Here is a 23,669-nt window from a genome sequence, read left to right as displayed (position 1 = left end):
CTCAGAGGACCAACCCTTCAATTCCCTGGTTCTTTGTATTTTTGTTGTTTGTTTGCTTCTATGTCCTTGAATTCAGCCTGGAGTTTGATAATAGGAAATGACTCTTATAAGGCTGAAATAAAGCTGACCATGTCAGCATTATCTTCCCGAATACTGCATGCCCTGCCCCTCCACACACAATATTTCTGGAACCTCTCGTTAGCTTAGACACATCTCTGACTGCCAGACCAACATCCCCGAGTGCGTTTGCTGTGCCTCTGTGATTAGATTCAAACCAAGAGACACATGGTGTCTAGCAAATTCCACCAGGTTAGATACGTCAGATACAATGAACGGGAGGAAATGACCAGGAGCCATGGCTGTAGAAGGGGGCGGGGAACGTGTGGGGTCCCGGAGTGTGAAGGAGCAAGCCACGTGTGCATGCTGGCAGCAATAATTTCATTTTTCATAACAACTGAATATTATTTCATCATGTAAATGTACTACATTTTCATTATCCATTAATCAGACGCTGGGCATCCAGGTGTCTCCATTTCCTGGGTACTGTGAGGAGAACAGGGGTGAACATGAATGAGCAACTATTTCTAGAGTAAGACATGGGGTGCTCTGCACGTAGGCATAACTGGATTATTCCATAGATCTTTTTCTAACCTTTGAGAAACTACCACCCCGATTTCCACAGTGGCTACACATCTTTACATTTCCTCAAAAATGAGTGTTACCCTTTCCCGTTTTTGCTTTTCTTTTTTCATCTTAGCCATTGTGATGAGGCTAAGATGAAATTGCAAAGTAGTTTTAATTTGCATTTCTAAGGATATTGAACATTTAAAAACTGCTCTCCAAGACATTTGTATTCCAACTTCTGAGAACTGTTTCCTTCCATGTCTCAATTTTTAAAAGGGTTATTTTTTTTCTTTTTCATATATAAATTCTAAATTTACATAATTTTCCATTTCTTTCTTCCATGTCACTCCCACTCCAAAATCCATCATTCCTTTAGATATTGTAACATATATGTATATACATATATGTATTATATCTATATATAAATTTACAAATGTATTATTTATGTATGTATATATACATTTACAAATGTTTTATATATATATATATATATATATATATATATATATATATATATTTACAAACGCAGCTTTCTGAGTCCCTTCAGTGTTGCTTATACGCATATATGATTAGGGCTGACCCTTTGGTATTGGATAACACAAGGGGGCTTGTCCATGAAGAAGACTGATTCTCTCCCAGAAGAGAATTGCCTGAAGCTCCTCATCCAGGACAGTAAAAGCCATATATAAAAAAACTCACAGCCAATAGCATCGTAAGTGCAGAAAAATTTCAGAAATGGGACCTAAAGTCCTTGAATTGGGTCTGACTTGAAAACCTCCTCCTACTTTTGGACTAGCTTTCATGGTACCATGAGTTACCATAACAGTTCTCTCCATGAAGGAGAGAACCCAGCTACGATGCCTATGAACTACTGACCAGCATAGCATGAGAGGTCTGAGGGCCCAATAGTGGCACCTATACCTTGGGAGTAACCAAGAGTTCTCTAATTGGATTTAGGAACAATCCAACAAGAGAGAAATCTTGTCTGGCACTGGAAACCTAGCCAACTACTTAGAGCTAGTGAGATCATGGACCTTGGAGGGGAACCTACAACTGCCACCTTAATAAACCAGCATAATCTTTAACTTTATCCCAAATATTTATCCTTAAATTTATGGATAAGCTTGGCTTTGGCTTCCCCTTGGAAAGATAGTTTTCAGTAGCTTCAAAGTAGAGCCCTTTATTACTCGAACTTTGAAGGACTTGGAAGAAAAAAGAGCAGTAGAGAGGGATGTGAGTGATTTCAGCAGGAACAAGATGAAGCTACACTCAGTTGTTTCTCATTTTGCCACAACTGGTTGAAGGGAGGAGCTATAGAAATTCTTCCAAAGTGCTCATACATATTTGAGCACTTCTGTTAAATCTCAAAAGTGCCAGGATCACCATGAACTTGTATACAATTTTTGTGAAACAATAATTGGTACCAAAGGTAACAGATGAGGTATTTTCCCTACTGGCAGGGGTATAAATCTTGGTAAAAATCCCTTGCCAAGCACTGCAACTGTGGGGGACCAGGGGAGCAACTCTGAGGTCGCAGTCAATGCTTGGTTCCTGCTGTAAAATCAGGCACCCCATTCCTTCTGAACTAAAGCTTCCCCTGACCTCAGCAGGGAGATGTTTTGTTGTCCTGTGAAGGTGCCAGAGGACTTCTGCATGGATACACGCTCTCTACACCATGTCTGAAAACTGTTACCTCTGCCAGCCCTGTCCAAAGAGCATGGCAGCCTCAGCACCACATCTTTGCTGAAAAAATAGCTCCCACCTCTATAGCCAGGACTTGCCCCTGCTAGGTAGAGTCTGAGAAATTCCTTTATTTTTTAAGTTTGTTTGTGTAGCATAATCTCACTTTGCTTCCCAGACTGGCCTCAATCTCAAGGCCTTGCCTTTAAGTATTTGAGGCCTCGTCCCCTGAGTGCCAAGACTGCAGGGATGTGATCTCAACATCTTTAAATCTGCGGCGCTATGGATGGACTGCGAGAACATGATGCTCGGTTAAATGAGTCAGATGTACAAAGAAAAGAGGCAAACGATCTTATTCACGATATGGACTCTGAAAAGGAGTCAAATATATAGAGAATAAAGCAATGACAACCAAGGTGTGGAGGAGAGAATGTGTCAAAAGACATGAAGGAGTAGACAGTGGCATGAACAAGTTAAAGAGCTAGGGTGTAACGGGGGCATGGTGGTTGATAACAGCTGTAGCTAGGGTGTAACGGGGGCACGGTGGTTGATAACAGCTGTAGAATCACACTAAGGATTTCTGTAGCAGGAGAAAACTGCAGCTGTCCTTGCCAATGGGAAAATGAGCGGCTGTGTGTGCTAATGGCTGGGCTCACTTATTATACCATAGTAACCACTTAACTGCATAAGCATCTTATAAGATGTTGCTTACCCTAAACATAAAGTGAAATTTGCTTTTTAAAATGGGGAGGATGCTCTCTGGGCCTTTCTCAAGGAAAGACTTGTTCCCCAGGGAGGTAGTCTTACTCTGTAATTCTGGGAGAGAATTAGCATGGGCTGACAGCAAAGTAGAAAGGGCCTGCTGCAGCCTAGTCATTGTAGGGTTTGTAGTCCAGTCACGAAGTGACTCCTTGTCAGGATCTCTGATGGCAGCTATGCATGGGTACCTAACCCAGCTGAGGTGCCTGGGAGGGGCCAGCCCATGACCTCTCAACTGGAGAACATTATCCTGTGCTGTTTTATTGTTAGATGGCAGATTGGGGAGTGTGTGTAGACTGGACAGGACAGGGAATGGCATTCAAGGAAAGCCTCCAAGAACACCTTGAACTCCATATAGTAAAGAGATGAGCCAGAACGGGGTAGATGTCTAAGAGTTACGGGGGATGGGTTGAAAGTCATGTGGCTACAGAACGTGGCTTCACGAGGGAAAGGTGTATGTGTGTGTTGGTATGCAAAGTTCAGAAGGATGAGAATCAAGGAAACACCCCTGAGCTTGGAAGGGAGGTGACAAGCACCACCTAGGTACTTGTGGGAGCCAGAAGCCTTTCACTGCACTGGGCTTTTTAAGGTTAAGACTAGAGCTTTGAAGGCTGTGATGTTCGCTGGTTTGTGAGTCACCAGCCTGGACCCCTTTTATAGGAAAGATCAAAATGAATAATGGACAAGCAAGTGTACCAGGTTGAGAAGAGCTGAGCCAAGGCCCCTTGTCTATAGTCACAGAAGGCGCTAAGGCAGGCAGGTGGCTCAGCATAGCCTAAGGAGGATAACTGAGCCAGAGTCCCTCTGTAGGAAGAGGCCACCAGACAGCTAGCACCCAGCGGAGGGGCTCGAGTCAAGTGTAAAACTAACTCCATCTTCACCTTCTTGAGTGTTAATTGCTTTTATTCCTGTCCCTGTGAATGACCTGTCCTGGTAAGAAAGTGAAACAGCCAGAGCTCTCTCCTGTGACACAGGTGCGCCTCACCAGGCCAATGGGGACATAAGTGTCATCCAGGGCTGTTCTGGAATTCCATGACAGATGGAGTTTGTTTGCAGATATAACAGAGGAAAGTCTCGGAGATGACCCTAAATGCCTTGGGAAGTGAGAGGACGGGAGCCAGGAGGAATGGGTGAGGCTTGCAGTATTAAATGTGTGGTAGGTACATGAATTTCCCAAGGCAGTCTGCTCAGCTGAGCCCAGGCGACATACTCTTCTGCTTTGTCTAGTCTCTTGAAGAAAACTTGCATGAGTCTTTTCTTTCCCTTTTCCAGATCTAGAACAAAATCTTTCACTCAGCAACCACAGAGTTACACATTGGCTTGCAGACTGAGGGAACATACTGTCGTTGAACCAAATGCCGTGTCCTGCCAATGGGGATGTTCACACCCATCTTTCTGATCCATTTTTCTAATGCCCAAAATGATTATCAAACAGACACTAGCAATACTGGCCTATCTACGTCTATGCAAACTGATCTTTAGCTAAGGCTGAGTGCATGTGTCATGTGCCCAGGACCAGTGTCTCTCCTGTGAAGGGTTAGGAAGGTCCTGCATTAGCATCCGGCTCTCCAGTCTTGAGTTTTCTGGAGGAACTTACAGTGTGCAAAGTCGGTCTAGGTGCAAGGCCTGGGGGTAGCATCAGTGGGCAGGGTCTGCCTGGGGGTTGAGGAGGTTCAAACCTCGGGAACTGTGACTTGGAGCTTCACTTATCCACTGCCCTCAAGGGCAGGTCTGCCCCGTATCTGTGGCTGAAGTCAGAAGCCCTCAGGGAGGGTAGCAAGTGAGGATAAAGGGTTTTCGGACAATGTGTGATCTTACGAGTTTCTAAGAACATACTGAATTTCCTAGAAAAGACTTGTGCAAAAACAGTCTGCAGTTGTTCTTCAAGACTGAGTTTTCACTGGAACAACCCTCTCCCAATTCTCAGGCCTTCTGCCTGAGGCCAGGAGACCTTCCATCTGTACTCTGCTAAGTCCCTTGCACTTGGACTGAGTCACATGCATCTCAGGGCTCCAGCTTGTGGGTGGCTTATTTGACTCCTCAGCCTCCATAACCACATGAGCCAACTTCCTTAACATGTCCTTTAGTACATGATTGTCACCATCTCTTCAGAGAAACTTGACTCACATACAACCTCTCTTGAGCTTCCTCCCTGAAAACGTTCGTCTGCCCAGTCAGGGGACTGGAAATCAGCAAGACGAAAGACAGAAACGACAAGTTCCAGGAGCTAGCAAACAGCAGAGGGCCACAGCACCACCGGCCATGCTGCAGCTGCAGAACTCTGCTTTCTCTCCGTGGTAACACTATGTTTAGAGACGGGTTCAAAATAACTTCCCCTCTTTATAGTCGATGAAGTAATGAGCTACTGTGCTCCATGAGAAGATGAACCCAAACCAATTCAGGCAGCTGAATGAGGTTCAACAAACGCCTGGCAATGCATTCTAGAGCTGATGCTAGGGACCGTCACACAGGAGACAGTTGCCATTAGTAACATTTACTTTGGGACTGATTACATCTATTTAGCTTAATCAGGATTTTAGTTTTGCTACCATTATTCTCTTTTCAGAATCTATAAATAGTACCAGAAGTTTCCCATGTACCACACAAGTTTTGTTTAAGTCCCAAATATAGCTGCATCAGATCAAGGGCTTGGGTCTGGCGTAATCCACCCTGCTCCCATAAGCTCCTATCCGTCCTGGGATGAGGATGCTACCACTGCCTGGAACTGTTCTCCTCCTCAGTCCCTCACGCCACCTAGAGTACAGCACTGAAAAAAATGCACCCTGGGTGTTCTAGACCTCCAGCTTCTGGAAGACATGAGTTGCTGTGTCTCATAAAGGTGACAAGGTTGGTCACTGGCAGAGGTGAAGAATGTGAGATGTGGCCAGAGGGGTCCATGTCAGAAGCCTATGGTGTCCCTAAGTTGCCTTAGCTAGCTGAGAGCTGAGTTGAGGGCTGACTATGACCACAATCTTTTGGAGCCTTGTGAAAAGGGACTGTGTTGGATGAGATCTTCAGGTGGGTGACCATGCTACGGGGCAGGGATAGAGTCCTTCAGAAGCAATCCTATGGCTCATTCAATCCATCCTTGACCTCTTGGTTGAGGGAGGAGGGACACCCTTAGCCTGATCATTTTACTTCTATTAACACAAACACAAGTTAAAAATACCAAAATAATGACACTATTCTACTCTCTCTTGGAATAGGAACCTGGAAGGAAGGCCTTTTTGAATGTTGGGTCCAATTCTTCTATCAACCCCTGGGTCTCCCTCATTCCTGTTCTTAATGGTGAGGAACACAGGCTTCTCCTTTCTACATACCAGCAAATGCACGTTACCCAGCTGTCATGCAATGACTGAGAAGGTGCCCTTGGTCTCAGTGTGGAGATGGCCAACAAAAGGTTTACAGCAGTGGTCCTCAACCTTCCTAACGCTGTGACCCTTTAATACAGTTCCTCATGCTGTAGGAACCCCCAACCATAAAATTATTTTCATTGCTACTTCATAACTACAATTTTGCTACTGTTATGAATCATAATGTAAATATCTGTTTTATGATGGTCTTAGGTGACCCCTGTAAAAGGGTCTTTTAACCCCCCAAAGGGGGGTTATGATCCATAGATTGAGGACTGCTGCTAGGGGGAAAAGATAAAGTGGTAGTGCTGGGACCTGGGGTCATGGATGGTGCTGGGGCAGCAGTAAAGAAGCTGGGAAGGCCATGAGGAAAAGTCTTGGGCAAGCATATTGTGGACAGAGGCGAGTCTGGGACAGCTAACGTGTGAGGATTACGGGGAGAGTGGCAAGGCAATCAGTTCTATAGGGCAGAAGGAGCTATGGGGGTGGGGAGCGTCAGTCTTCTCAGAGTAGGGCTGTTCAGGAGCAAAGGTCAGGCTGGCTCTGACCACATTTGCAACCTTTGTCTCATTGTGATTGTTTGGCAAGCCCAGGTGAGAGCCAGCCACAGCTGGAGAACACAGTGCAGCTTGTGGCATACGCCATCTTTCATTTACGGCCCAACAAGGGCTCAGTATGATTGTATGTATCCACGTAGATAGAAAGGTGAAGCCGGGCATGAGTTCCTGGGTGAACTGGCAGGATTCTAGCCAGATGCTTGCCCTCAAACCTGCAGTTGCTGTATCATGCACCAGGTCTCAGATGACCCTGTGTATCTCATATGAACATGGATTAAGACATGCCTACGCGAGGTCAATGCACTGGTCATATTTCTTCATGAACACTAGGGGACACACAGCACACCAATCTGTGCCCTCTGCTGGAGCTGCAGACAAAGCCACAACCCTAGCCTCCTTCCCACAAACTAAGTTCAAATACCAGTCAGGTCTTCCACATAGAAGACAGCGAATCTCTGGCCCTCTAGATGCCATGACCTAGACTAGAGGGCTCACGGGTAAATGTAAGGCTTTTGCTCTGCCTTTCAGCACTTCAGAAGGGCGCTAGTACAGAAACAGCAGAAGTCTCTGGGAATACCCTGTTTGGGTTTCCTTTCTTCAGCACAGATCACTTTGGGTCAAGAGCAATAGATGGTATGGCAGATACTGGGCACTGGGCAGCACAGTCTTTCCTGGATGTGCATTTTGCCTGTGGTATGTATATCACGTGTGTACCTGGTACCTGTGTAGGCCAGAAGGCACTGGATTCCTTCGAACTGGAGTTTCAGATGGTTGTGTACTGCCACAAGGGTGCTGGGAATGGAACCTAGGTCTCCTGGATGAAAAACCAGGGCTATCGACCACTGAGCCAACTCTCTAGCCCCTTAAAGGGACTGCTCTGAGATTCAGAGTACAGGAAGGATAGAGGGCTTAGCAGCTTCGCTTTGAGTGCATCTGCAGATCAAGGAAAGCCTACAAAAGGCCTAAGGGGGATCAACTTTCAGCCTGAGTCCAAGCTCACAGCCTCCCTGGCAAGTGAGTTAGCCCCCTTTCAGAAAACAGGCAGACACAACAAGAGCACCGCCTGCCAGCAATAGGGTGCCTGACAGCGTGTACTTACTCATTTGGAATTGAGCTAAAAGCAAAGCACACGTGCTTCTTGGGCTGTGCTACTTTATCCCTGCAACCACACCCAGACAAGATCAGGACCATCAGAACCCTCAAATGATCGCCATATGAGTTCCCAGTATCATCAAGCCTGTCTGCTTTTAGAACCTGCCAATGCAGACTCCTCTGGGTGTTCAGGGAATATGCCTTTCCAGAAAATGTGAAATTCATTTATAATTTTCTTTTCTTTCTCATTTTCCTTGTGGAGTAGTATCCCATTGTGCGTATACAGCACGTAGCACTTAGCCACTCCACTGCTGACAGACATCTGAGTGGTCTCTAGTTTGGGGCTATTGCCATACAGTTTCTGTGGTCATTCTTGCATTTTGGGGAATCTCTGAAAGACGTAGGAAAATGCCGCACTGCCAAAAACCACCAGGGACTTCGGATTTTGGACTTCTCGAATGTATGGCATATGATATTCATATAGTAAGTTATGTATTTTAAGTAGCAACCCATAGTGGAAAGGTATAGCAATGCAGAATTTGTAAAAATCACAGGAGATGGTAAAGGTGACTGTAGCTATAACAGTAAAGACTAGAGACAGGGACGACGTGTATGCACAGACTACTGTCATTGCTAGGGCAGGTCCTGGATCTCCAGGGCGGTCAACCCAAAGTACATGTCATCTAGCATAATTGGAAAGATCAGTGGTGAGTGATGAGAGTTGAGGCTAGAAAAATCCAGCAAGGTTGTGGAGGACCTTGAATGCCAGGGCAAACCATTAGTCCTTTAATGGTTTAATGGACAGTCAAGACCTGTGGATGTTTCTAACAAATGTCTACCACATGCACACCCTGATGACCATGCTCTCTGCCTGCCCTTCCTCTGACTCTCAAGTTCTTACCTACTAGCTGTGCTTGCAGTCAGGAGCTCCACACTAGGCTGAACAAAGCATCTGTGGGATATCAAGTGGGACAAAGGCAAAGACTAAAACCAACCATCTATGTCCCACACATCAGCCATGGGGCTCGACATATCCCAGAATTCTGCACATTAGCTGTGGGGCCCAACACCACCCAGAATTCCACACATCAGCTGTTGCGGTGGGCACCTCCCAGAGCCCATGGATTTTCTGTCTGATCATCTACAAAGTGGAGGTGGTCATCATTTTCTAATGTCTACATTATTGGTGAAGATTAAGTACTGAGAAGTATTTGGCATTCAGTCTTGGTTTATGAGATGCCCCCAGTGGGCATCAGGTAAAAGTATTTGGCCTCCTCATGGACCACACATGGCCTGGGAGCAACAAATGGTGGACACACTCAGTGGGGAAAATACTGTGGGACAAACAGCACAGGACAGACAGGTAGCCCATGTGGCCTCTGTTCAGCAACTGTCCTAAGGTGGTACTGGAAATGAGCGCTTCCTGGACACAGAAAGGAGCCAGGAAACACAGGCACTGGGTTCCCTCTGCTGAGTGGCTCTTACTATATGAGCTGTCCAGCTAACAAGAATGCATGGAGAAGTCAGAACATGGTTAATGATCAGTAGTGTTTTCAGGAGGTCTGTGTGGGGATTCAGGGAGATGCTGTCTTAAACTCTTCTCTTTGGGTCAGGATCCAACACAGTAGGATACAGAAGTCTCAGAAAAGTGAGTGATGGGTGTCTGAGACACTGGGGAAGGCTGCTTAGGTCCTTCCCTTGGAGCCCACAGCAGGGAGACAGCATCCAGTCTGGGAGGAACCTCTGGAAGGAGCCAAAGAATCCTCATACACTGGGGAAGTTTAGAAGAAGCCTCCAGGAAGCTGCAGGCATTACACGCTTGGGGAGGGGAGGAGGAATCTCCCTCTACCTCAGGAAGGGGCTCCCCCAGGCCAGGGCCCCGCATTCTGGGGAACCAAACAACAGGTGTGTTAGTGAGCTTACCTCCACGTACAAGAGTGGGAAAATCCCGACCTTGTCTCCCAGCATGCCTTCGGCCCAGTTATCATCCACTCTCCGGAGCACAGTTAAAACTTCATCCTGAGGTGCGCAGAGCCCGCCATGTGTGCACAGTGGAAAGGAAACAAGAGGACAGTTAGAATGGAGCAACTGAGGCAAAGAGAGAGTCTAAGGAGAACATGTCATAGGTTCAGGCTTTCACCTGTGAGACAAAAACCTTCCTTCCATTTCAATCTTTCTACTTCGCCCCTCCCCCTACACTGCCCCTCTCTGCCCCTCCATTGGATCATTATTGCAAATATTCCCCCAATGAAAAGCCTAACAATTTACCACATAGTGTTTTCAAATGAAAGCTCTTAATATTAACTGAATGAAATAAAAATGCTTCAACTAAAGATAAATTCAGCCATTCAATATAAAATTCCAGTATAAAGTGTTTTAAGTTTTTGGCTCCATCAGAAAGAAAGAAAGAAAATAAAAAGGAATAACTCAGTTCAACTAAGAATTGTAAGTATATGATGCTCTGTATTCTTTTACATCCCTTGGCATATCAGACACAAGTGTGTGCATACAGTGAAAACATGGAAACAGAGACAGATGACAACTGAGGGAGGTGGGCGTCTCAGGGAGGAAGGAGGGCATCTCAGGAGGGAGGCGGGCATCTCAGGAGGGAGGTGGGTGTCTCAGGGAGGAAGGTGGGACACAGGCTGTTGGTAAGAAAGCAGATGTTCAAAACACATTCACAGGCACCTGGAGCCCTAGGCAGGCGGGACAGAGGGCATGGGGAGATACACACGTGGGAAATTGATGAGTTTAGGGTGAGAGATGATTGTGCATCAGCTTTCAGCACAGAGGCTGCCCAGGATGTCAGAGGAGGACCGGAGTTATATAAGAGAGTATGGCTATCTGCACCTGCCCACGACCCACACTCTCTTGGGTCCATCTTTCTTTTAGTAGCCAAGGAATATCTTGGAACCCCACTACAAGCATATCTTGCCCAACTTTTCCCATCAAAACGTCAACAGCCTTTCTCTTTGGGTATTTGCTCCAAGACCAGATGGTCCAACATGAACCGTAATGTGCTAGGGGCCAATGGAGCTTGATGGAATGACACTCAGTATTCTGCTAAATAAGCAATGAAGGGCTAGGAGACCTAAGTGTGTTGGAGCGTGTTTGTAACCCTAGCAATGAAGACATGGAGGCAGGAGAATCAGGAGTTCAAGGCTATCTTGGGCTACCAGTATATAAAGGGTAGTTTGTGTTACAAATGAGATATTCTCTTAAGAAACAAACAAAAAAGTAAAAAATATGTTAATTTCAATAGAAAGAGAAAAATCAAAATAGCTAGACTGTCATCTAATGCATTCTTAAATTCAGAGCCAAAGAAATAAAGAACAGTAAGAGGTATAAGCACCAGAAAGAAAAATACATCATTAGCTAAAAAGCAACAACATCTGAAATTAGAATAAGAATTTGAGAAAACCTGAAATTTTAAAACAGACTCAAAAAATATTGAATTTCCATATACTGGCAATAATCAGAAAATGGGATTAAGTTGGCAAACCATTAAAAACCTTACATATCTGACAAAATTAATTTTATAATATTTAAAGACATGTTAAATAAAACCAAATATCTACAAGAAAATATGAACAAATATTTAAATAAGAATTGGGGAAGGTATCATTAAATATGCTCATGATGATTTACTAGAAGAACAAATCTCTAATGTTAAAGAAAATACACAAAAAGTAAAAGAAACCGGAGAAACATTTGTGGAGTAAGAGGGAAGGCTTTACACCTCTGCTTTGTAAGTTATGATGGTGGGAACAAAATAAAAAGATTTTAAAGCGAAAATAGAGCTGGGTCAGGAACCCGGGAATTCACAAGAGAAGAAAAGCAATTTGGCATCCCACCCATTTGGAAATGTTAGGCCTGATGAGACATCACAGGTAGAGTTTAATTTTTCTTTTAAAAATTATTATTTTATTTTGTGACTTGTCTACAAAGATGTCTGTATATGTACTTGCCTGGTATCCACAGAGGCCAAAGAAGGGTGACACGTCCCCCAGAACTGGAGTTATAGATGGTTGTGAGCTACCATATGGGTGCGGGAATTGAACCTGGGACCTCTAGAAAGTAGCCAGTGCTCTTAATTGCTAAGTCATCGTTCCAGAAATAATACAATTTTGCCATTTTCTTCCTTTGTTATCTATCTATCGTGTGTGTGTGCACGCGTGTGTGCACGTGCATGTGTGCATATATGTATGCCTACGGAGGTCAGAAGACAACTTGCTGGAGTTGGCTCTCTTTCCACCACAGGAATCAAGTTCAGGTTGTCGGGCTCATGGATGGATGGTTACTTTGCTCTGCTAGCCATGTGCATAGCACCTTCCAGAGCTGTGAAGGGTATCCAGCAGGGACAAAGCTGCCAGGCAAGGAACAGCTTGATTTTTCCATGTTCTATGGCTTCGGCAATAGAATCTTACAGTCATGTTCCGAGCATTAGCCTATAAGATTTGGGGGTTTATGGGACCTCAGAAACCAAAAACTCCTGAGAGGTAATCCATTTATGGCACCATGATTTCTATTTGTTAGCCTACAGTGTCTAGTAGGGGTGTTGTTACCCCATTATAGCATAACTTCTTTTATATATGTGTATGGATATATTTTAGGAGGCTTCTTCAGTAGATTTCCATATGATGTTTTTAAAGGGTTTGCTGTTAGCTATTCTCTTATTCTCTCCTTTACCCACCCTCCCATTCCCACCCCATTTAACTCTTCTTGTTCTATTACTCCCTCTTTACTCTGATGCCATTGTATTTATCTACTTTCCCTTTGCATGGCTCCTTACCGGTTTCCTAAACTCAATAGGGATTCCAAAGGACACACACATATATGAAGATGAAAAGCCATATGACATTTGTCTTACTGGGTCTAGGATGCCTCCCTCATCATGATTATTTCCATCTCTATTCATTAATCTATGAATTTTAAATTCATTTTTCTTAACAGATGTATAATTTCATTTTCCATTTATCAGTCAATGGGCATCTAGGCTGTTTCTACGTCCTAGCTACTGTAAATAGAGCAGTGACAAACATGGATGAGCAGGTTATCTCTGTAGTAGGATATAAAGTTCTTTGAGCATATATGCCCAAGACTGGGATAGATGAATTATACAGTAGACCTATTTCTAGCTTTTTCTACTTCCCTCTTGACATCTTGGCCCAACTAATGGGAAAGAAGGGGCTGGGAAGTGCACAAAACATCACAGTCAGAGTGTCAGGCTCATGAAGGCTCAGCCCCAGTCAGAGAGCTCTAGAATGCATCTCACAGCCTGCCTCTTCTCTTGGCCACCACATCACTTAGGCTATTTACAGTTGCTCTTCTTATGTAGCCCAATATGGCTATCTATTGTGAGAAAATGTCAAGGCATATTAAAAGACAACTAAAATCAAAACAAAAATCAAACAAAAAACGAAGCACGAGAGATGCTTCAGGATCCAGAGATGGCAACTGATGGGAACGAACAGACTGGGAATTTACAGCAATTGTTATTGAGATGCCAGGAGTCTCACGGACAAAGCAGACAGCATGCGGGAACAGATGGGCAGCATAAACACAGAAAGCGCCGTCAAAGTAGCCCAAGAAGAAATGCTAACCGTGGAAACTAAAGGGGGAAGGATGGAGACTGCCCCTGGTGGGCTCCTAAAGGGTGTGGGCGAGAGTCTCTGAGCTTGATTAAATTGCCAATAAAAACTCCCAAAGCACGAATACAAAGAGTGAACCGAAGAAAAAGAAAAAAGCGCATTCATGAACTTTGGAATGACTAATATACCAACCATGAGATGACCAGAAGAAAGATATCGGAGGTATTAATAAGTGAGAGTTTCTCAGCTTAATGTCAGACATGAAACAAAGCAAGATACATGCCACAAAACTATATCAGCACATAATTTCACACTATTGAGAATAAAAGATAAAGAATTCAGAAAGCTTAGGGTATTTATTTATAACAAAAACTAAAAAGTAAAAGGAATAATAGTTGACTTTGCAAAAGGATACAAGAAATAAAAGCAGAATATGTGTGTGTGTGTGTGAGAGAGAGAGAGAGAGAGAGAGAGAGAGAATGTGAGAGAGGTTAATTACAGATGGATATCCCTGATGAACAGAAATGAAAAAATTCTCAATAAAAATTTGCAAAAAAAAAACCCTGAATTCAAGATCACATCAAAAAGATCATTCATCATGACCAAGTTGGCTGTATATCAGTGATGCAGAAATGGATCAACATATACTAATCAATGAATATAATTAATCACATAAATGGAATAAAAGGTAGAACTCACACAATTATCTCAACAGAGAAAACAAAGGCCTTTGAAAAATAATTCATCATCCCTTCAGGATACAAGTCACAGGGAGGCTAGGAACCGAGGGAGCATGCCTCAACATAATAAGTCTGTATGACAAACACTAGGAGCATTGCACCAAATAGAGAAAACCTCAAAATATTCCGACCAAGCTCATGAGCCAGACAGAGCATCAACTCTTCTCATTTCCACTCAGTAAAGTGTATAAAGTCTTAGACAATAAGAGAGAGAGATAAAGGATAAATAAGGAGAGAGGAAATCAAAGTATCCCTTTTTGCAGAGGATATAGTCCTATACATAAAATGCTCTAAAGATACTAGCAAAAACATCTTAGAGTTGATAAACACTTTCAGTACAGTGGCAGGATATCTAATTAACACACTTTCCTATATACAAATAACAAGCATAGCAAGAAAAAAATCAAGGAAACAATACATTCACAATAGAAACATAGACACAGACACATAGACAGAGGGAGACACACACACACACACATACAAACTGTATTGACTGGTTTTGTATGTCTACTTGACATAAGCTAGAGTCATCAGAGAGGAAGGAGCCTCAGGTGAGGAACTGCCTCCATGAGATCCAGCTGTAAGACGTTTTCTCACTTAGTGATCAATGAAGGAAGGCCCAGCCCATGGTGGGTGGTTCCATTCCTAAACTGGTGGTGGTCCTGGGTTCTATAAAAAAAAAAAGTAGACTGAGCAAGCCATGTGAGCAAGGCCAGTAAGCATCACTACTCCATGGCCTCTGCATCAGCTCCTGCCTCCAGGATCCTGCCCTGACTTCCTGCAGTGATGAAGAGCAATGTGGAAGGTATTAGCTGAATAAACCCTTTCCTTTTCAACTTGTTTTTTGGTCATTGTGTTTCATTGCAGCAACAGAAACCATAATTAAGCTGGGAAGTGGTGGCGCACACCTTAATCCCAGCACTCGGGAGGCAGAGGCAGGTGAATCTCTGTGAGTTCAAGGCCAGTCTGCTCTACAGAGCAAGTTCCTGAACAGGCTCTAAAACTACAGAGAAATGCTGTCTTGAAAAGCCAAAAAAAAAAAGAAAGAAAAGAAAAATAGAAATAAATTCTAACACACACTCTCTCAGAATAAAAGAGCTGAGGAGTCCATTGTAAGTTGGAAAGACCATCTATGATCATGGGTCAGAGGAATTAACCTTGTGAAAATGCCATTCTACCAAAAGCAATCTAAAAATAATGCAACCCTACTCAAAATTTCAAAGCCACTCTTCACAGACAGGGAAAAAATACAAAGAACTATAAAGAGGCATAAAGGACCACGGCCAGCCAAAGCAACAAAGAACGAACAGGATATTGTAAGAGGTATACCATACCTGATTTCAAATTATACTACAGAGACATAGTATAACAGTGTATATTTGGTACTGCCACAAACATTAACCACATAAATACATGAAGTAGAACTGAGGACTCAGATATAAACTGACACAACTACAGTTATCTTTTTGTAAAAAAAAAAAAAGGCCAAAATAATACATTGGAGAAAACACAGCGTGTTTAACAAATGGTGCTGAGGAAACTCAATTTCAACACTGTGGTGATTTGAATAGGAATGGCCCCCATAGATTCATGAGTTTGAATGCCCATAGGGAATAGCACCATTAAGAGGTATGGCTTTGTTAAAGTAGGTGTGGCCTTGTAAGAGAAGTGTATCACTGTGGGGGTGGACTCAAGATACATCTAGTGTGGTACACAGTTCACTTCCTGTATCCAGCACCATGGTCTGCCTGCATGCTGCCATGCTTCTTGTCATAATGATAATGGACTAAACCTCTGAAACTGTAAGCCAGCCCCAATTAAATGTTTTCCTTTGTAAGAATTGTCACGGTCATGGTGTCTCTTCACAGCGATAGAAACCCTAAGACAAACATGTAGAAAAATCAAACTAGATCTTTATTCATCCCTAGAGAAAAAAAATCAACCTCAAATGGATCAAAGACCTCAAGACCATGAATCTGGTAAAGGAAAAAGTAGGGAATATGCTCCAACTTACTGGTTCAGGAAGGACTTTCTGAACAGAAACCTGGTAACACAGGCATTTAGACCAACAATTAGCAAATGGAACAAATAAAAAAGCTACCATACAGAAAAGGAAGCCACCAAGTGAATGAAAAGGCAGTTGACAGAATGGGAGAAAAGCCTTGCTAGCTATTCTTTTGACAGAAGATTCGTGTCTACAACATACAATGAATTAAAAAATCTAAACATTAAGAAGATAACCCATTTAATAATGAGATACAGAACCAAACAGAGTTCCCTAAAGAACATCAACCAACTGGGAAACACTGTAAAAGTCCTGAACATCAGGGAAATGAAGAGGAAAATGATTTTATTTCACCCCAGTCAGAATAGCCATCAACAGAAATAGAAATAACAATGTTAGCATGAATATGGTGAAAGGGGAGCCCTATGCACTGGTGGCAGGAGTGTAATTCAGTGAAGCAGATTTGATAGTCAATCAAAGGCTTCTCAAAAATCTAGAGATGGAATTGCTGTATGATCCAGCCCTACCCCCATAGATCTCCATCTGAAGGACATTATATCCTGCTACAAAGATATTCTCATAGTCATGTTCATTGCCTATTTACAATAGCTAGGAAGCAGAATTAACCTAAATGTCCACCAACTTATGAATGGGAAAGAAGAGAGCATAAGATACATGGAAAATTACCCAGATATAAATAACTAAGATGTTATTCTCTGTGTGTAGGAGTGTGTACTATGTGAGAGCATGTGTGTGTGCATATTTTGTGTATATTATGTGTGTGTGTTGCATTAAGGGGTGGGGATAGTAGACCACAGGTAAAAGAAATGGAAAGATGGAGTACTAGGGCTGGGGGAGGCTTAAGCAGGAGAAGAATAGGAGGAGAGCGTAAATCAGAGGCTTAGCCTGAAGGGTATAATGAAAACCATATGGAAAACTAGTGTTCTCTCAACCCAACTTAAAAAAAAAAAAAAAAAAAAAACTTCGTTTGGAAGGGATAGTAGAACATGTGATATAAAGGAAGAGAGTGGGGGTGATGGAGATTAAGGTTTACACAGGGGTGGATTCTTTTTACAGTGGGCAGCAGTCAATGTACAGATTCATAAATGGTTAAACTTCAGTGAATACATGGTTGTGGGTTCTCGGACCGTGCTGGCTAGTCTTGACACAAGCTAGAGTCATCTGAAAGGAGGGAACTTCAATTGAAAAAAATGTCTCCATAAGATCAGCTGTAAGGCCTTTCCTTAATTAATAATTGATGGGGCAGGACCCAGTCCATGGTGGGTGGTGCCACCCCTGGGCTGGTGAGCCCAAGTTCTACATGAAAACAGATTGAACAAGCCATGAGGAGCAGGTCAGTAAGCAGCACCCCCCACCATGACCTCTATATCAACTCCAAGTTCCTGCTCTGTTTGAATTCCTGTCCTGACTTCCTTCAATGATGAACAGTGATACAGAAGTGCAAGCCAAATAAACCGTTTCCTCTCCAACTTGCTTTTTGGTTATGGTGTTTTATTGCACCAATAGAAACCCTAACTATGACACAATCATATAGCACACCTATATGAACCCGCACCCCTCCACTGGTGTAAGAGGTCTTTCTGTTACTTTCATTGATTAATGAATAAAGAAACTGCCTTCACCTAATTGATAGGGCAGAACTTAAGTAGGCGGGGAAGACAGAACTGAATGCTGGGAGGAAGAAAGCAGAGGGAGAGCGGCCATGGAGCCGCCAGAGCCAGACATGCTGAATCTTTCCTGGTAAGTCACTGCCACATGGTGATATACAGATTAATAGAAATGGGTTAAATCAAGATGTGAGAGTTAGCCAAATAAGAGGCTAGAGCAAATGGGCCAAGCAGTGTTTTAATTAATACAATTTCTGTGTGGTTATTTCAGGACTAAGCTAGCCGGGTGGCCGGGACGAACAAGCAGCCTCTCCCTACAACATTCCACCAAGGTGCAGGGAACATGGCAGAGGATGACACCGTCAGATGGCCAAGTCGGAGGATGGAGAGGACAGCAGTGGAATGCTGCCTTTTGGTCAAGACCTGGCTATTGCGCTCACCAGCTCCCAACAGCTGTGGCTACCTGCACAAGATTAAGCCAGCCAAAGCCCAACAGGGATTAAGGAGTAATTCATGAGGCCCCAACCCTAATTTAGGGGCTATCGATAGCTGCTGTGGGGGAGCACATCCCTCTTCTTTGGGGCGTAGCCACTGGTAGGCTGCTCTCGCTCCAGAGGATGGCCTTCCATTCGTGTGTACAGTGGGCAGCCCTAGCAGGATGCAGGGGAGTATTAAAAAGGAAACAAGAGAACACGAAGTACAAAGGGGGTTACATCAGAAGAATTCAGGAGGAGGAAATGGGGAATGGATATGATTTATTTCCTTGTACACATGTATGAAATTCTCCAAGAATGTATTTTAATTTAAAAACAATGGAGCTGTTAAGCTGTAGAAAGACATGAATGCACATCTCTAAGCACTGTAAAAGGGAAGCATGTAGTATTATAGCTACACAATAAAACAGAGGGTGCACTATGGAGACAATAACAATTCTGTGGCTGCAAAGGAAGGGATAGGGATTAAAATAGTGGAGCACAAAGGTTTCAAGACAGTGGAAAGAGTATGAAGAATAGTGTCATGTGTTACATCCGTTCCCAAATCAAGACTGTACAATACCAAAAACGGGTTTCCATATAAACAATGGCCATTGCTTGATACCACCAAGAGAGGCTCAGGCATGGTAAAAATGTACCCCCACAGGGCTAGGGGTGGGCCATGTGAGACACAGGAACTCTCTGTATCTGCTCCAGTTTGTTAAGAATCTAACACTACTGTAAACTCAAGTCTACCTTTAAAGGAATAACTCAGAACCACGGGACAATGGAAACTAACAAACTATAGCAGTCTACAACAAATGGATGTCTGTCTCATAACTATAATACTGAAAACAATCTGGACAATAATTGTGAAAACACAATTCATCCATCCTTAGCAGATGTGAGAGGAAAGAAAGGGGACGGGGAGTGGAGGTGACCCAGCTTTGGTACCATGCCACTGCATGGGTAGTCAGTGATAATAAAGATCTCCTCATCATTAGGCTGCAGAAGTTTTATCAGTGGGTGCTTTTGGTGTGATATTACATGAAACGGAAGACAAGGTCTCCTTGTTTCTTTCACCATTTCCCCTTAAAGGGACATGCTATATGGAATAAGGCAATGATCACAACGGTCCTTTGGAACCAAGTCATGTGGAAGCGCTGAGTCTGAGAAATGAGAGCACCGTGGAGCTGAGACTCTGCCCTCCAGCATGGACATCGCTGTACACTGAAGAGCCAGGCTTATCCTGGGTCCCCCTCGGGAGTAGGAGAGCAACAAGGGATGAACTCATCGGGAAGCAAACTCAATTCCAAAGAGAGGCACTGCCTCTTAGGCCAGGGAATTTGCCACCACTGCCATTAAGCAGTGCAAACCATTTCCTTTTTGTGTGGCCAACACACATAAATGTCTTTAAGTAGAGATAGGGAGAGAGACCTTAGGCTGTGGAGAAAAGCAGGTAAGAGAGAAGGCTAGGTCACAGAGAGATGATCACCATGCAACACAACAGGCCTACAGCAAAATCGTCATGCAGAGAGCAGGAACCCAGATGCATGCATGTCAAGTGTGCTACAGTGATGTCCATTAAGGAGCAAGTGGGGTCTGCGCAGTTCCATCAGGCTGAGTGATACTCTGGCAGCACCTTTGTGGTTGCTGCCTGTTCCGACTCAAGTGGCATTCCGGATTCTACGCCTGTCTGAAACCTTAGGACAGCAGCAGGCTGCGGAATACATTGCTTCATTTGGTACTTGTTTTCTTTATGGGGACCAAACTGAGAGACCACACAGAGCCAGCCATCCTTGCATATAAAAGTCACCCACTTTGCCTAGGGATGTTGAGAAATATTTTTTCTAGATCTGCCCCTAATGCAGACTCACCCCACAGGGAGGGAATATTTCATTGCTGGCAATGGAGACACACAGGCTAGCATGTTGGGGCTACTAGACTTGAACCCCTTTATCACTCCATGCAAGATCAAAAAGTAGGACCTAGTTTTTATGTTAGATCATATCAGGTCCCAGATTTGTCGCCACATTTCAAAAACCCTTGAGTTGGTGCATTTATAAGGACAAGGAAAGAGGGGATATTATTTTGAAGGCTCCCTAGTACATGGAGAAATACCCCTTAAAGCATTAAGGTTTCAAATGATAAGGGTTGGCCATTGGTTTTCAGCTGCCTCCCTAAGAGAACTACTCGTCCTCTCCTCCTGGGCACCCCCATTCAGGAATTCGTCCCTGAGTGCTGCATGGGGAGCATGCAGAAATGCCTGTGCCTTTGTCTCCTGGAGCTGTGCTCAATTGCAGTCATCAGTAACCACGCCTAGAAAGCACCAGAAGGTAAGTAAATGGCTTTGCAGACCATTTCCTCAGTTCAGTGGCAGAAGCATGAAGGCAGCTAATGCCCGAGTGGATGGACACAGCCACGTGCCAGGCAAACGAGATTTACAGAAGCAGATGGCAGGCCTGCTTGGTTAGTCATCTCAGTTTATCAGCCCCTGATGTAAGTGATCAAAGTAAGCCAAAAGACACCACAGACATCACCGATGGCCAAATAAGGTAGACATGTGTCTGAACTAACATGATATAGTAGGCAACGATTTTATGAATGAAAACTCCTTCCATGACATCATTCCATTTTCCGGTGCAAACCTCTCCTCTATCTATACGTTTCATGTCAAGTACTCATTGTTTACTACAGGGCGGCAGGCTTCATCCATATGCTGTTTTCCCTGCTCTCTGATATTTCCGAATTGGGAAAATATACCAAATGTCTACTGGCATGCAGCCCTGACTCTTCTTGGAATTCAGATGGTCTCTGGGGTGGGGGGCCCTAAGCAATTGCACATTGGAGCTGTGGCTATGAAGGGGTGGTCTAAGAGTTAGGTGGCCTCTCTTCCCAAGGCTTAGTGGATAATACAGCTTAGTGGATAATACATCTGTAACAGATTCAAGAGACATCAGCGCCACCTTCTATAAGGAACATTAAACCCAAGTTTTAAGTAATTACCTGCCTCCTCTAACATTTGTGCATTCATTTGACTTTTTCTACTTAAGGAGAGAGAAAGCTACAAGCATAGTGGCCTGTGGCAAGAACAGCAGCTTCAGGTGGATATCCCTAGCCCGGCTTCCCTAGCCCGGCTTCTTTGGATGTGACTTTACAGGTACAGTTTGGAAAGGAGCACGGGAGTGTCCCCTCCAGTACTGGAGAACACAGGACACAGGCACCGATATTCGAGTCTCTAAATGAATCACATGGTAACAGCAGGCGTGGAGCCCCTGGGGGCAGTTTCTGAAGGATCACGAACCCCGGTCTGCTCTCTACTGTAGTTAAGGGTGTCCAAAGAAGAGGCAGAGCCCAGAGAAACCAGATACCTTCAGCTTCCAAGGATGACTGTGGCCCCACCCCCAAATGCAGCCCTACTGAACCCTGCCCTGCCACAGTCAGCTGCAGACATTGCCTCAAAGCACTCTGTCAAGAAATAGGGGACATTAAAAAGGCAGAAGCCCAGAAACTCCCCAGCCTTTTTTTTTTTTTTTTTTTTTTTTTTATGTAGAAATGACACGGAACTGTGCCCCTGGTCATTCCTGTGTTCACACAGAGCTTCTTAATGGACTCATTGGCTGCCACCAACCACCACGGAGCAGGCTGGCTCTGTAGTCCCCAGCTCTGACTGACATCTTAGATCATCTGTCCCAACTCAATCGCTGCCAGTGGCCAGGACTATTCAGAGAGAGGCAGGAACAGACCTTTCCCTGCCCCGGCATAGAGCCTGCTTCTCCCACACACCTCACAGCTGACACATCTGGAAAGTAACGAAAAAGGCTAAAGAGACCCGGTGAGAGGACATGAACACTGCCAATAGCCAGACCTGCTCTCTCCACGCATGCGCACAACACTCTAGCTTCACTATTGTCTATGCTTCCGCATCTCTCCCCTCTGCATGCCCCGCACTGTTGCATGCTTAGAACGGGAAGTAAGCAGTCTTGGCCAGGCCTCAGGGAGAGGACGGTACTATATTATACGCACCTACATCTAAGGAGAAGAAAGGGTAAAAAGATGGAATCCCGAGCATAGGCGCACCATCAGGAGTGAGGCAGCTCGAAAGCGGAAGTATCTAAAGAGCAAGTAGAGGGCGGAGTCACAAATAATTGAGGAAGGGTACCGAGCTGGGGGAATAGATAGATGTACCAGGCCAGGGAGCGCGAGGCCTGCTGGAGACAGAAATAACCAGGTGTAGGGTAAGCAAGAGCTGGGAGTGGGTTGAGGGCTGAGAAGGCACAGTTCTGGGTCAGAAAGAACGCTGGCGACAGCGCAGGCTCTGATACTGACCAGACGGGAAATGAGAAGCCCCTGAGCAGAGTGTCACTGACCGGTTCCAAGCAGAGCACTGGTGATAGGACTTTGAAAAGTCACTGCATCCATCCATGGTAAACACGCATGGGCACTTGCAGACAGCCATGCTGCCAAGGCCAGCGTGCAGGGATGTCTGAGGGAGACACGCATGTTGTGTATTTATCGGATTTGCCTATAAAGCTTCAAACGGGACTTTGCCAGTAGGCAAACCAGAGTCACCACCTGCTTTTCACTGTTCTGTCTACTCCACCCTCCTATGTTCTGACTTATCAGGCCAAGCAGTTTCTTTATTAATTAACCAATGAAACAACAGATAGATAGAAACACCTACATCACTAACTCACTGGTTCCAACAGAATGCCATGGCAACAGCTGCTACCCTCAGTGACAGGAGAGCCCTGGACCCTGTCACAACTGGTCCAGGTCTCCCTCTAAGGAGCCTCAAATACCAAACCTACATCAGGGACACAGTGAGGGCAACAGCCACGCATCCTATGCATGCCGGCCACAGAATGAATCCAAGGCCAACTGGGCTCTAATTTGCCCCTCGAGGACTAATGTACACTTTCTCTGGAAACTTGGAATACTTCTGTCATTGACTACACTGGAGTCTTCATGCCTTGTCTCGTCTTCCTCCTCACAGGGCGACACCATGCCGTTTCCCTTGAGGCAGTCGCTCATTTCTCTAGACTTACTCTGTGCCTGTTTCCCAAGCCCAGGTTCCAGGAGGAACCAGATCTCTGTCCCTGAACACAGGGTAGTGCCCAGCATGGGGACAGGCCCAGTGTACTTTTTGTGTGGAATAAACAGACAA

The 23,669-nt window shown here is 44.4% G+C and overlaps 1 protein-coding gene across 2 annotated transcripts in view; it reads right to left on the bottom strand.

Annotated features, from left to right (window-relative positions):
• The window catches only part of Sh3rf3 (SH3 domain containing ring finger 3), a 261,535-nt gene that overhangs the window by 76,276 nt on the left and 161,590 nt on the right, over window positions 1–23,669 (bottom strand). For both annotated transcript variants that reach the window (XM_057751727.1, XM_057751728.1), the window contains exon 3: window positions 9,989–10,084. In XM_057751727.1, coding sequence (XP_057607710.1) covers window positions 9,989–10,084 — 96 coding nt within the window. The remainder of the gene's footprint in view (window positions 1–9,988; window positions 10,085–23,669) is intronic.

Source organism: Chionomys nivalis, chromosome 19 (genome assembly GCF_950005125.1).
Source record: "Chionomys nivalis chromosome 19, mChiNiv1.1, whole genome shotgun sequence".
Classification (NCBI taxonomy): Eukaryota; Metazoa; Chordata; class Mammalia; order Rodentia; family Cricetidae; genus Chionomys; species Chionomys nivalis.
This window is presented reverse-complemented; position numbering and strand designations above follow the sequence as displayed.